A 13,769-nucleotide genomic window follows, 5' to 3' on the forward strand; every position below is an offset into this window, starting at 1 on the left:
CCCTTTTAATTCCTGCCGGTTTGATGCGACCGCGCATGCTCAGACATATACTGGTAACCTCCAACATGGCGGCTAGAGGCCATGTGCAAGACCCTAACGACCGGAGACTTAGACCCATTTACGGTAACAATTCGCAAGGAAACAGCACATTTGTGTCTGGTTAAATGTGTTGTCATTGTTTATCGACGTACCGGAGCAGTCATCTGATCAGTAGCTTGTGTCTGGGACTCCCTGGGCAGCACCAGGGGCCCCCGAAGTCCCATCTCCGGACTCAATTCGCCTGCAGCGCCGAATGACCGTGCACCTTGGCTTGAGTGGATGACAGCGCACAACTGCAGATATTTTGCCCACCGTTATTCAATACACGATGAAACAGCTTTGCTTTGAACTACACCCTAAAAGAGTTTCAGCGATTAGTCTCTCCCACTTGCTAAATTCAGGTCTCTTTGATTTGACAGCTAGCTAACTAAGGCTTAGCTATGTTAGCATGCAGAAACAGTGATGGATCTGAGCCGTAACTTTATTACAAATAGTTTTGTATGCCACAGAAATATCAGCAACTATGTTTAAGCTAACTAGTTAGTTGGTCAGATACACCGGGGTGTATTACACACATTGGTCGGATGCATTTTACCGTCAGTTAATTCGGTAGCTAGCTAAGTTACCATTAGATGCTAAGTTAGCTCTCAAGAACGGGATGCCATGGTTTGGCTATTAACGTTACAAGGCAATAGTTGTGATGCTAACTAAATAGCTGGTTAGATGGGTTTTTATTAACGGGTGTTGTTGATTTCGTATCTCTGATGCTGATGCCAACGCTGTTAACTCATCTGCTAGCTACAAAGTATGAAGGCTATAACTACAGATCATTGACCATGGTTAGCTAGCTGTTATGTGTCAGATGGGTTTAAGAAGATTAAGGTTGGCTAGTTTGATATGCATGGTTGTGTTGTAGCCTTTGATTTGGGCCATTCGATGACATTCTAGTGTCGTATTATATCATACAGGTAGCTAGCTAGATCCAGTTAGATTTATTTTCAAACTGCTCTAATTACATGCACCGTTGAGACTTCTGTTTGGTCTCTCAGCTTTCTCTGTTTCCCATTCCTCAAAAGCTCTGCTGAAATCATGTGGAGTTGATTATCATCAGTTGACAGAGGCTGTCAGTGAGTGGATACTGGACACAATGAAAATATAGCTGTATACGTCTAGATATATAAATTGATGCTGATCTAGAGACATTCGGTTTATGAAGAAAGGGAAACCCTGATGGCCAACACGAGACATAATGATGTTGGCCTAGTTGTCATTTGGGCTGATGACATAGTGTAGGAGGAGAGCACTGTGTGTCTGTCTGGCAGGGTTAATTTTGGCATCCAGCTGCCCTGAAGTCTAGACCCCAACTTGCCCTATGAAAGGGACTGTATGCGTGCTTGTCTTTGTGTGTGCTCTGTAAAAAAAGAAGAAGAAAGAAGCTAAATTAGCATGACAAGGTGAATTACATATAATTTTTAGGAGAAAAAAAAGCTTATGGTACGACCAGTGTTCCGTTGACATTTCAGAGATTCGCTTGTTTTTGTGAGAAATCTTCAAAAACACAACAGGAATTTTTCATGAAATATAAAAAGGCGTATACTAAAACAAAGAAATACTACATGTCATGTCTCAAAATCAATATCTATCTTACCTGTTTATTTGAGAAGAATGATGACGAGTTCAACGGGAAAGTGAGCCTGTCAGGTAGTCTTTATTCTCGCACAGCATCCAGTCTAGCTTATGCTGTGCAACTGTCCTTATTTTTTATCACATTTCAATTTTGGTCATCCTACAAGGGTAAAAACTACAATAATGTTTGAAAGGTTATTATGTTAGAAACATGAGGTTTGGACCATTGGTTGTTTTAGAGGATTATTTACACAATTAACATATTATTTTACCCATTGGTTCAAAATATGCGTTTTTGATTGGACATTCCACATTTTAGAAACGACTTCTAGAGCCTGATAATGGCTTTGGTTAAATTATTTAAATCAGTGTGCAAGTTTAAATTAAACTATGGTTGCTGACAGGTCTTAGTACTCCATGAATGGTTTGTAGAGAAATACAAGGAATAACTCCTTTTCTCCTTGGGTGGGACTGGGCTGGGGTGGGTGTGTATGTGTTATAGTACTGTATGGAGTAGGTTAACTGATTCTGTAATGTCATCTCCCTTCAGACTACCTGGACAATGGCAACAACAAGATGGCGATCCAGCAGGCTGACAAACTGCTGAAGAAACACAAGGACCTGCACTGTGCCAAGGTGGGTGGGACTCTGGGCTGTATTTAGGGCCCAAGATGGAGCCCAGAGTTTTTCCTGGTCTGGTCAAAACTGCTCGCTAGCAGCTGTAAATTAAGTTGGGTTAATGACTGAAAGAGAGACAAGCACTTATATCCAACCTGACCCCCCCTAGGCCTTACCTAAAACCCTGCCCCTAACCTCTACCCCCTACGATGATGATGATGATGATGGCATGTTACTCAGGCAGATCCCTCTCGCCAGGTGTTGAAAGCCATCGGTCTGCAGCGAACAGGAAAGCAGGATGAAGCATTTAGCCTGGCCCAGGAGGTGGCGACACTCGAACCCACTGACGATAACTCATTACAGGCTCTCACTATACTGTACAGAGAGATGCACCGCCGTGAGTACACACACACACACACATTTGTTGTACTATCCTTCTGGGGACCAAACAATTGATTCCCATTCAAAATCCTATTTTCCGTAACCCTAAACCTAACACTTACACTAACCCCTAACCCCTAAACCTAACACTAACCCCTAAACCTAACACTAACCCCTGAGCCTAAAATAGGCTTTTTCCTTTAGGGGACCAGGAAAATGTCCCCACTTTTCCAGATTTTTCTTGTTTTAGTATCCTTTTGAGTACTTTTGGTCTCCACAAAGGCAGGAAAACCAAACACGCACACATCCACACAATTCTGAGTTATCTTTAAAGCGCCCCCATAGACTGTATGATTTTAGCCGTCTTATGCTATGATTTCTCTGTCCCAGACAAAATTTCCACTTTGTAGGCAAATTCGTAGGTCGTAAACGATTGTCGGACGTCTTGGCTCGTTCAGTGTGACAGGGTCGGCAGTGTCAGAATTGTTTCGCATTTATCGTATAGTGTGGCTGGTGTTACGAGCCGATCCTGGTGACTGACCAATAGGAACATGGCCGGCACTAAGTATGCACATTATTGTGAATAGTCAGATTAATATAATAGTCGATTTAAACGTTTACATGCTGTGCAAGAAGAATGATTTCCTTAATAATCTGAAATCAGGCTACCCGATGGGATTTTGATAAATGCATAAAATCACCAATCAAAGTCTACGTTCCATGCAATTTTGGGGAAGCCTATTTGATTCTGAGTTCGGACATATACAGTTATGTGAAAACTATGCATACTTTCATTTTTTCCCGAACTTGCGCATAAGCATAAAGAGTGGCTTGCTCTGCTGGTGCTGGCAGATGCGCAGATCAAATACACCGCTGCAGTTGACATAGCCTACGTAGACTGACGTAGACTCTCAAGCCAATCGCAGAATGTGATGACAGAACTGAAGCAAATTGTGCAATCTGGCCAGGTTATCAATATTTTCATTTGGTTACATCGCACAGTGTAACGTGATGATTGTAAAAGACTGAAGCTGCCATACAGTCTGCAAAGGCCTTAGATGTTGTGATGTTGACTCTCCCCATCCCCTCTGTCTGTAGCTGAGTTGGTGACTAAGCTGTATGAAGCTGCTGTGAAGAAGGTTCCCCTCAGCGAGGAGTATCACTCTCACCTGTTCATGGCCTACGCCCGTGTTGGAGAGTACAAGAAGATGCAGCAGGTCAGAAAACACACACACACAGCCTAGTGGTTAGAGCGTTGGACTAGTAACCGAAAGGTTGCTGGATTGAATCCCCGAGCTGACAAGGTAAAAATCTGTCGTTCTGCCCCTGAGCAAGGCAATTAATCCACTGTTCCCCGTGCGCCGAAGACTTTGATGTCGATATAAGGCAGCCCCCCACACCTCTCTGATTCAGAGGGGTTGGGTTAAATGCGGAAGACACTTCAGTTGAAGGCATTCAGTTGTACAACTGACTAGGTATCCCCCTTTCCCCCACACACACACATCCCCAGCTTTTCCACAAGCATGAAACACAACTGCTTTAACCTTTTCACGCGTAAGTTCCAAATATCTCTAACGGTTGCCCCAGTGTGAGTTTTTTTTATGTGCGTGATGTCAGAATGCACTCACTGTTGCAAAATGTGATTATTACGCAACAAGACAGGCTGCCCTCAAACCAAGGTACACTGCCTGCTAATTATCTATGTTTCAACTTGTCAATTTCAAATTATTTTCTAACTGGTTTTATTTTCTAACAACAGTTTGATTTGAGGTGTGTCCCACCTCATTAATTCACATAAGAAGTAGCACATTTCACTGTTGCAGATCATTTATATTTGAGGCTTTACTGTGCCTGACAAACTTCTCTCAAAAAACGTATCTTTTCAACGAGAGCCCAAGCACTTCCCCAGTGTTTCCCCAGATCAAGTATGATGACATTCCGCATCTCTAGTCAGAACAGGATTGCACAAACTTTTTCCCCTGGCACATTTTCTGGCCAGCGCCCGCATTACCTTCATTGTAGTTTTCCTTACAAATTGAACTTTGGACATGTGTGCGTTCCTACCAAAGTAAGGGCTTTATTTTCTGTATATCGTGTTGTTGTTTCTACTGTAGCATACCAAATGTACAGTGCCTTCAGGAAGTATTCAGACCCCTTGACTTTTTCCACATTTTGTTAGGTTACAGCCTTATTCAAAAATGTAATTAAATAGTTTTTTCCCTCAATCTACACACAATACCCCATAATGACAAAGCAAAAAGCAGCGATTATAGCCTTGATTCTTCTTGAGTATGACGCTACAAGCTTGGCACACCTGTATTCTGGGAGTTTCTCCCATTCTTCTCTGCATATCCGCTCAAGCTCTGTCAGTTTAGATGGGGAGCTATCTAGTTTAGATGTGCAGCTATGCTGCACAGCTATTTTCAGGTCTCTCCAGAGATGTTCGATCAGGGTTAAGTCCGGGCTCTGACTGGGCCACTCAAGAACATTCAGAGACTTGTCCCGAAGCCACTCCTGCGTTGTCTTGGCTGTGTGCTTACGGTCGTTGTCTTGTTGGAAGGTGAACCTTCGCCTCAGTCAGAGAGGTCCTGAGAGCTCTGGAGCAGGTTTTCATCAAGGATCTCTGTACTTGGTTCTGTTCATCGTTGCCTTGATCCTGACTAGTCTCTCAGTCCCTGCCGCTGAAAAACATCCCCACAGCATGATTCTGCCACCACCATGCTTCACCGTAGGGATGGTGCCAGGTTTCTTCCAGACATGACGCTTGGCATTCAGGCCAAAGAGTTCAATCTTGGTTTCATCAGACCAGAGAATCTTGTCCCTCATGGTCAGAGTCCTTTAGGTGCTTTTTGGCAAACTCCAAGCGGGCTGTCATGTGCCTTTTACTAAGACGTGGCGTCCGTCTGGCCACTCTACCATAAAGGCCTGATTGGTGGAGTGCTGCAGAGATGGTTGTCCTTCTGGAAGGTTCTCCCATGTCCACATAGGAACTCTGGAGCTTTGTCAGAGTGACCATCCGGTTCTTGGTCACGTCCCTGACCAAGGCCGTTCTCCCTCGATTGCTCAGTTTGGCCGGGCGGCCAGCTCTAGGAAGAGTCTTGCTGGTTCCAAACTTTTTCCATTTAAGAATGATGGCCACTGTGTTCTTGAGGACCTTCAAGGCTGCAGAAATGTTCTGTGCCTCGACATAATCCTGTCTCGGGGCTCTACGGACAATTCCTTCGACCTCATGGCTTGGTTTTTGCTCTGACATGCACTGTCAACTGTGGGACCTTATATAGACAGGTGTGTGTCTTTCCAAATCATGTCCAGTCAATTGAATTTACCACAGGTATGGACTTTAATCAAGTTGTAGAAACGTCAAGGATCATCAATGGAAACAGGATGCACCTGAGCTTAATTTCAAGTCTCATAGCAAAGGGTCTGAATACTTATGTAAATACGGTATTTCTGTTTTATTTTTAATACATTTGCTAAACTCCAAGCGGGCTGTCATGTGACTAGTCTCCCAGTGCTGTAATGCAACAACCCCCCCCCCCCCCCCCCCCATCCCTCTTTTTACGCTGTTGCTACTCTCTGTTTATCATATATGCATAGTCACTTTAACTATACATTCATGTACATACTAAGTCAATTGGGCCGACCAACCAGTGCTCCCGCACATTGGCTAACCGGGCTATCTGCCTTGTGTCCCACCCACCACCCGCCAACCCCTCTCACGCTACTGCTACTCTCTGTTTATCATATATGCACAATCACTTTAACCATATCTACATGTACATACTACCTCAATCAGCCTGACTAACCGGTGTCTGTATGTAGAATCCCTACTTTTATAGCCTCGCTACTGTATATAGCCTGTCTTTTTACTGTTGTTTTATTTCTTTACCTACCCATTGTCCACCTAATACCTTTTTTTGCACTATTGGTTAGAACCTGTAAGTAAGCATTTCACTGTTGTATTCGGCGCACGTGACAAATAAACTTGGATTTGAAATGAGGAAAAAGTCAAGTGGTCTGAATTCTTTCTGAATGCACTGTATTTGTGATGGTACGTGTCAAAGGGTTAAGTACCCCTAACTAGTGTCTTCAATATTCCCACGATGTCAACAAATACTAAGTCATGTGTTCTTTTTGTATTGTTCTGTTTGTCTGGCTCGCTAGGCGGGGATGGCCTTGTATAAGACCGTTCCTAAGAACCCATACTACTTCTGGTCTGTCATGAGTCTGGTTATGCAGGTAGGCATGCTCTCTCACTAAATATATAGCTTGAGTGACTGAGTCTGTCTGTGTGACTGTGTGTTTACTGTCTGTGTGTGTTTCAGGCCATCTCGGCGCAGGATGAGAAGTTGGCCCAGACCATGTTCCTGCCCCTGGCTGAACGCATGGTGGAGAAGATGGTGAAGGAGGAGAAGATTGAGGCTGAGGCTGAGGTTCAACTGTACTTTATGATCCTGGAGCGGCTGGGGAAGTGTGTGGAGGCTCTGGACATGGTCCGCGGTCCACTGGGCGGTAAGAATGGACAGAGATTCTGTGTGTGTGTGTGAGAGACTCAGAGAGGATTTGTGCAGCTTCTGGGTTGTTCGCTGTGTGACTTGTTCATGTCTTTCTACTCACTGTGTATGTTTGCCGTCTCATAGAGAAGTTGACCAGTGAGTTGCAGAGCAGGGAGAATAAGTGTATGATGATGTACCAACGACTGCAGCTCTGGCCTGAATGCAACGCTCTGTCCTACAAACTACTGCTCAAAAAGTGAGTACACACATATTTATACAAACTCACATTTATGCACACACTTCAGCATTGCTCTTACAGAGTTGGTCTTTATCTCTCTCCCCCCTCTCTCTTTCTCCCCCCCCCTCTCCTCTTTCTCTCTCTCTACAGTCCTGATGATTGGCAGTTCTATCTCTCCTACTTTGACTCTCTTTTCCATCTCATGGACAAGTCCTGGAGCCCACCTAATGAGGAAGAGCAGTGAGTACTATGTGTGTCAGGGTTTCGGTAGGAAAATGTGGCGCCGGACAACGTGACCGGGAAGATTTTAATTCACCGGCCATTTAAGAAATTTACCGGACCCATTAGGGAATCCACCCACTGTGCTCAAAATGACAGAAATCACATTTAGATTATGGTAATGAAACTTCACAGAACATTCAACTCCTGTAATGAAGCAGAAAATAAAATGTCATTTTCAAACATTTGCCAAAATGCAATTCACGGGAAAACTCCATTCTAAACGGCGCACCTGATGAGCGGTTCTATATGTGACATTGTTGAAAATCTCCATTAGAAACTTAGAAAGAGGGGAGATCTAAAGATGCAATAACTAGGATAGGTTGCTAATATGACTAGGATTGTGCCTTTGGCTTCTGGACAATGAAAGAAAGTTGATATAAAAGCCAATGGAACAGGAGAGCAATGGCACATGAGGAAGTCTTTCATAAGCGGTACGTCGAATAGGCTAGGGAAGTAAATACGAATACATTTGCCAAAATTATATCATTACTCCTGTCTACACATAAATAAAATAATTCAAAATACTTCACCAGAAAGCATGACTTATCCACGGCAGAATCGAGGATCGTTAGATAAAAAATAAAAAAATAAATAGCTGTGGTTTCTTAGAAATCACAAGCTTGTAGGCCTATGCCTATTTGCAAAGCCCACAATTTGGGCAGAACGCATGCCAATAAGGCCTAGCTGATTGTTGAGTTGCGGCTGTCAGTGAAAAGCATCTAAATATGTGTATAGATTCTCTTTAGTATAACAAAAGATATAGGCGAGTCTCTCACCAGAATGGCTCAGATGTCTCCCGCCAATTCTTGCGCATTCGTTGTTTCATTGTGTGAATTGTTTGCCCTTTTGATTGTTTTTATCAATTCCCATTACATATGTCACCAGTAGTAAACATGTCATGGGGAATTTATAAAAAGAGTAGCTCAAGTCAAGACATTTAGAAAGGCATGCAGGCAGACTGAGAAATAAATGCAATTGAAAATATGAATTGATCATTTTCTACTGTTTTTACTTGTCGGCTTAATGCATTTGATTTTAGTTGACAATGGAAGTTATAGGCCTACTGCTGCATTGGCCTATAGGCTATTAGTTCCATGTGCTCATTTCTTTAGCGGGTAATAGATCACGGTGTATCAATGTGTCCATATAGCAGAGGGCAGTGCTCTCGCCATAGTTGAATTTTTTATCATTTTAATTCAAATTTTCATGATTAACCACGTGACAATGATTTTGAGAAACAAAAACATTATTACTGAAATCAAACTGTTCCACAAAAATGCACAAATTAAAATCATAACTGGCACGCAGATCGGTAGAAATGGTAGGAGGATAAATTGTAAGCTTCCCCAAACTTGAAATTTACACGCCGCCTATGAAGTCTTAATAAAATAATTGCCTCCACGTTTCCATGGTCAGATTTGCCTATTGGCTACTTTGAAGCAAGGTAAGACATGCCTCATAACATAGTTAAACATTCAGGTTTCAAACAATCAAGGAGGCCTATGTTTTCAAAATGCATAGGCACTAATGCCTACAGCTCACATTTTAAAGTGGAGGTGACACGCTGCGCTTGAATTAGGCGGTAATAAAGTTGAGAAATAAAAATAGCTGTTTTTAATTGTGCACATAAACAGTTAAAACGTGATTGCATTTAGAATTGTTATGTAATGAATGGGCTTATAAAAGCACATGCAGCAGCAACCAGCTGAGGAGCTGCAGGAGAAATCCTGTTCAAAATAGTGTGGTAGTTGTGTTGGATAAATAAGATGGGCTAAGCGATGACTAACAAATACACATACACCAATTTAATTCCACTATTATATGCAAATTAACCTATATACCGATAAGTATGATGATCAAATGTTTCCATCGACTGGTATTTCCATAAATTAATTTAACCTTTATTTAACTAGGCAAGTCAGTTAAGAACAAATTCTTATTTACAATGACGGCCTGCTGGGGAACAGTGGGTTAACTGCCTTGTTCAGGGGCTTAACGACAGATTTTTACCTTGTCAGCTCAGGGATTCGATCCAGCAACCTTTCGGTTACTGGCCCAACGCTCTAACCACTAGGCTACATGCAGCCCCAAAATATTAAAAAGCTTTTTTTTCTCTCAATAATTTTGGCCGGTAGAAGTTATTTATCGGCTTTTCATTTTTTTTATCGACTAAAAGCCGGCAAATGCCGACAAACGGAAACCCTGTTGTGTGAGTGAGAAAATATGATATAATAGCGGACTATTAGAAGAGGCCATTGCTTGTTAGAGATTCTGCTCTTGGTGGAAGTTTTACCTCGTATATGAGAAGAGATGGGCTGATCAAACAAACTATCTTCTTTGCCTCACCTTCTCTCTCTAGCTGTGTGGAGGGTCCAGTGCAGACCACTGTGGCGGAGGCAGTGAAGTTTGTGGTGGACAGGATGGAGGAGGAGGACAAGAAGGAGTCTCGTCCTCTCAGAGGTCCCTACATGGCCTGCCTGGAACTCATACACAGACTGAGACAGAGGGGCTGTCCTGATGAGCAAGAGCTAGGTACACACACACAATCACACACTAGTGCTGCTGTTATTTTTGGAACTCGGTTCAATTATTTGAATTGCATTTGTTTTTCTGTGAACTCGATGCACAGTTTCTCTGGAGATCAGATCGAACTGTGCATTGTAGTAGGGATTTGTAGTTTCCAAAAGGCCAATATTCTACATAGTTTAGCGCAGAAAATGTGGTAATTAACTACAAGGACCATAATCCATTGCACGTCCGCTTACTTGTCCGATCTGTATGGAGCTTATTATACCTCAGTGGTGTGGAGCACACATGGAGACGGAGAGAACGCGCAATCAAGAGAGATAGAGGGGCAGAAAGCAGTTGCTTCTGATTTTTTTCTACCTGAAAATACTGCACATGATCTAAGTGATTGATAGTTGGTATTCAGCAGTCAGAAAAGTATGCTTTATTTACTTTCGAAGAACTACTAAAATAGTGATTTTGTCTGACATAGGCAGCAGCTCTATAGAGATGCGATGGCTTGGAATTAAATAATAAGGTCATCAAATAAAACAAATGTAATGTACACAAACTGAAATATTTAATTAAAGTAAATGAATGATAGTTAATAAGGGATAAGCCGTAATGGGCAGTCACTACCATCATGGGACTTTTATTCAACTTAATAGTTGTATTTTGTGCTATACCATTTAACTCACATAATGCATAGTGTATTTAATGTCTAAAAAAAATATTGAAACCGAAATTGAAAACCGTGATTATTTTTAAATAATTGAACCGAAACCGAACCAACCTCAAAAAGCACTAACGCACACCCACAGTTTCCTCGGCACACCCCGCAGTTTCCTCGGCGCACCCCGCAGTTTCCTCGGCGCACCCCGCAGTTTCCTCGGCGCACCCCGCAGTTTCCTCGGCGCACCCCGCAGTTTCCTCGGCGCACCCCGCAGTTTCCTCGGCGCACCCCGCAGTTTCCTCGGCGCACCCCGGCAGTTTCCTCGGCTGTTGACAGTTTGTTTGCGTTGTGTTGTTATTGGTTGTCTACAGGAGATCCGTTGGAGTTGATGCTTCAGTTCTTTGGGAAGTTTGGAGACAAACCCTGCTGTATTACAGACCTGAAGATATATTTACACCTACTTCCCCCTGAGCAACACACACAGGTACACACACACCTGCAGAACACCACCAGTAGTGGGAATCTATCACCAACCCCTGATGAGTTGGACATGATAACATAAATTCTGCTCCTCTCCTTCCCTCTCCTATTCTCTCTCTCCCTTCCCTCTCCTATTCTCTCTCTTCCTCTCCTCCTCCCTGTAGTTTAAAAACCGTCTGGGGGAGTTGGTTCCGTTGGGGGAGGTGGGTGAGGATGGCTTTGGGTTTCCGGGGGATACGAAGGCATTGCAGAGACACCTGTGTGTGTGTCAGCTGAGTCGGGTGCTGGGACTTCAACACGCTCTGGACACAGAGGGCAAACTATGCCTCATCACAGAACTCAAAGCCCACTACCACTATGGACTACAATTTGGTAAGGACAGTCATTCTATCGGTCCCTATCTTTATCCATCCCTTTCCGTCTATCCATCCAAAATGTGATGCATCTAGCTTAAAAACTGCTGGAAGAGATGCAATGGCAATTTTGTGAAGAACCAGAAACTAGTTTGTCTGACAATAGTGTGTGTATAACAGGGAAGTCGTGTCTGAAGACAGAGCTCCAGTTCTCTGATCCGTACTGTCTCATGGTCGCTCACGTCTACATCGACCTCTGGACAGAAACTGGTGAGTCATCGCCTTAATTTCTCTCTCTTTCTCTCCATCTCTCTGCCTCTCTCTTGCTCTCTCTCTGCCTCTTTCTCTCTGTCTCCCTGCCTTTCACTCTCTGCCTCTCTTTCCCTCTCTCGCTCTTGGTTTCTCTGTGTTTGTTAACATACTGTGTGTGTGTGTGTCTCTGTGCGTGTTAGGCGATGAGAACATGCTGTGGCAGTGTCTAGGAGTATTAGAGGAGGGTTTGTCCTTCAGTCCCTCCAACGCTCAGTTCAAACTACTGCTGCTGCTTCTTTTCTGTCGCCTCGGAGCCTTCCAGCCCGTAGTGGACCTCTACTCCAGCCTGGATGCCAAGCACGTACAGCACGACACCATAGGGTGGGTCTCTAGTACACACACACTCACACAAGTTTTACTATCCTTGTGAGTTAAAATAGATTTCCATTCAAAATCCTATTTTCCTTAACTCCTTACAATAAACCTAACACCTAATTGTAAAGCCAACCCCTAAGCCCAATTCTAACCCTAAACCTAACCCCTGAGCCTAAAATAGTCTTTGTCCTCATGGGGGACCTGGGAAATGTCCCCACGAGAGCGAATTTTCCTTGTTTTACTATCCATGTGGGGACTTCCGGTACCCATTAGGATAGTAATACACACACACCCCAGGGTTTCCGTTAACCGGTAATGGCCGGATTTTGGCCCCCCCAAAAAATGAACAATCTGATTTTAAATAAAATAATAAAATCCCATTGAGAAATAATGCATTTTATCCTATATATAACAGTGCACACTGTTTAAGACGTGATTGTATTTAGAATTGTTGTGCAATGAATGATAAAAGCACATGTTTTACTCCAGCAGCAACCAGCTGGGGATCTGCAGGAGAAATCAGCTCCTCAGCTGGTTGTTGCTGGAGTAAAACACACTTTAAAAAGCCCAATAATTGCGTAACAATTCTAAAGGCAATCACGTGTTAAAAAAACAATGGCCACGATTTCAAAATAGCTCCTATTTTTGAAGTGCGCTTCCAATTCTCCATTCAAGTGCATAGGCAACTAGGCAGGCGTCAGCGCGTCACACACCACTTTGCAGTGAGCTGGAGGCAGTATGCATTTTGAAAACGTATACTTAATTGTTTGATACCTGAACCTTTTACTACATATTATGATTAAAAATGGGCCCAAATCCCCGTCATTTGCATGAAGAAAAGACGGAGGAAAAGGGGACGGAGGTCGGGCTGCCTTCTAAGAATTCGTTGGCAAGTGAGTAAACTCCCATTGCCATCCGTTCTATATTGGCCAACGTGCAATCATTGGAAAATAAAATGGATGACCTACGATCAAGATTATATTACCAATGGGACATTAAAAACTGTAATATCTTATGTTTCACTGAGTCATGGCTGAACGATGACACAGATGATATAGAGCTGGTGGGATTTTCCATGCACTGACAGGAATAGAGAAGCTACGTCTGGTAAGACGATGGGTGGGGTTTGTCTATTTGTCAATAACAGCTGGTGCGCAATGTCTAATATTAAAGAAGTGTCGAGGTATTGCTCGCCTGAAGTAGAGTATTTTATGATAAGCTGTAGACCACACTATCTACCAAGAGTCTCATCTATATTATTCGTAGCCGTCTATTTAGCACTACACACCGATGCTGGCACTAAGACTGCTCTCAACCAGCTGTATAAGGCCATAAGCAAACAAGAAAATGCTCATCCAGAAGCGGTGCTCCTAGTGGCCTGGGACTTTAATGCAGGCAAACTTAAATCTGTTTTACCTCATTTCTACCAGCATGTTAAATGTGCAACCAGA

General features: G+C 43.2%; 1 protein-coding gene across 4 annotated transcripts in view; it reads left to right on the forward strand.

The window, feature by feature from the left end:
* Positions 1–13,769, forward strand: part of LOC139537214 (N-alpha-acetyltransferase 25, NatB auxiliary subunit-like) — a 25,637-nt gene continuing 11,868 nt past the window's right edge. For 2 of the 4 annotated variants that reach the window (XM_071338293.1, XM_071338306.1), the window contains exons 1-13: positions 1–123; positions 2,216–2,301; positions 2,542–2,680; positions 3,763–3,881; positions 6,829–6,903; positions 6,990–7,176; positions 7,305–7,416; positions 7,549–7,638; positions 10,040–10,212; positions 11,230–11,342; positions 11,503–11,710; positions 11,872–11,961; positions 12,144–12,324. In XM_071338293.1, coding sequence (XP_071194394.1) covers positions 24–123; positions 2,216–2,301; positions 2,542–2,680; positions 3,763–3,881; positions 6,829–6,903; positions 6,990–7,176; positions 7,305–7,416; positions 7,549–7,638; positions 10,040–10,212; positions 11,230–11,342; positions 11,503–11,710; positions 11,872–11,961; positions 12,144–12,324 — 1,673 coding nt within the window. In that variant the 5' untranslated portion in view covers positions 1–23. The remainder of the gene's footprint in view (positions 124–2,215; positions 2,302–2,541; positions 2,681–3,762; positions 3,882–6,828; positions 6,904–6,989; positions 7,177–7,304; positions 7,417–7,548; positions 7,639–10,039; positions 10,213–11,229; positions 11,343–11,502; positions 11,711–11,871; positions 11,962–12,143; positions 12,325–13,769) is intronic. The other 2 variants (XM_071338299.1, XM_071338315.1) reach the window with 2 other exon arrangements.

This window comes from Salvelinus alpinus, chromosome 1, assembly GCF_045679555.1.
Source record: "Salvelinus alpinus chromosome 1, SLU_Salpinus.1, whole genome shotgun sequence".
Taxonomy (NCBI): Eukaryota; Metazoa; Chordata; class Actinopteri; order Salmoniformes; family Salmonidae; genus Salvelinus; species Salvelinus alpinus.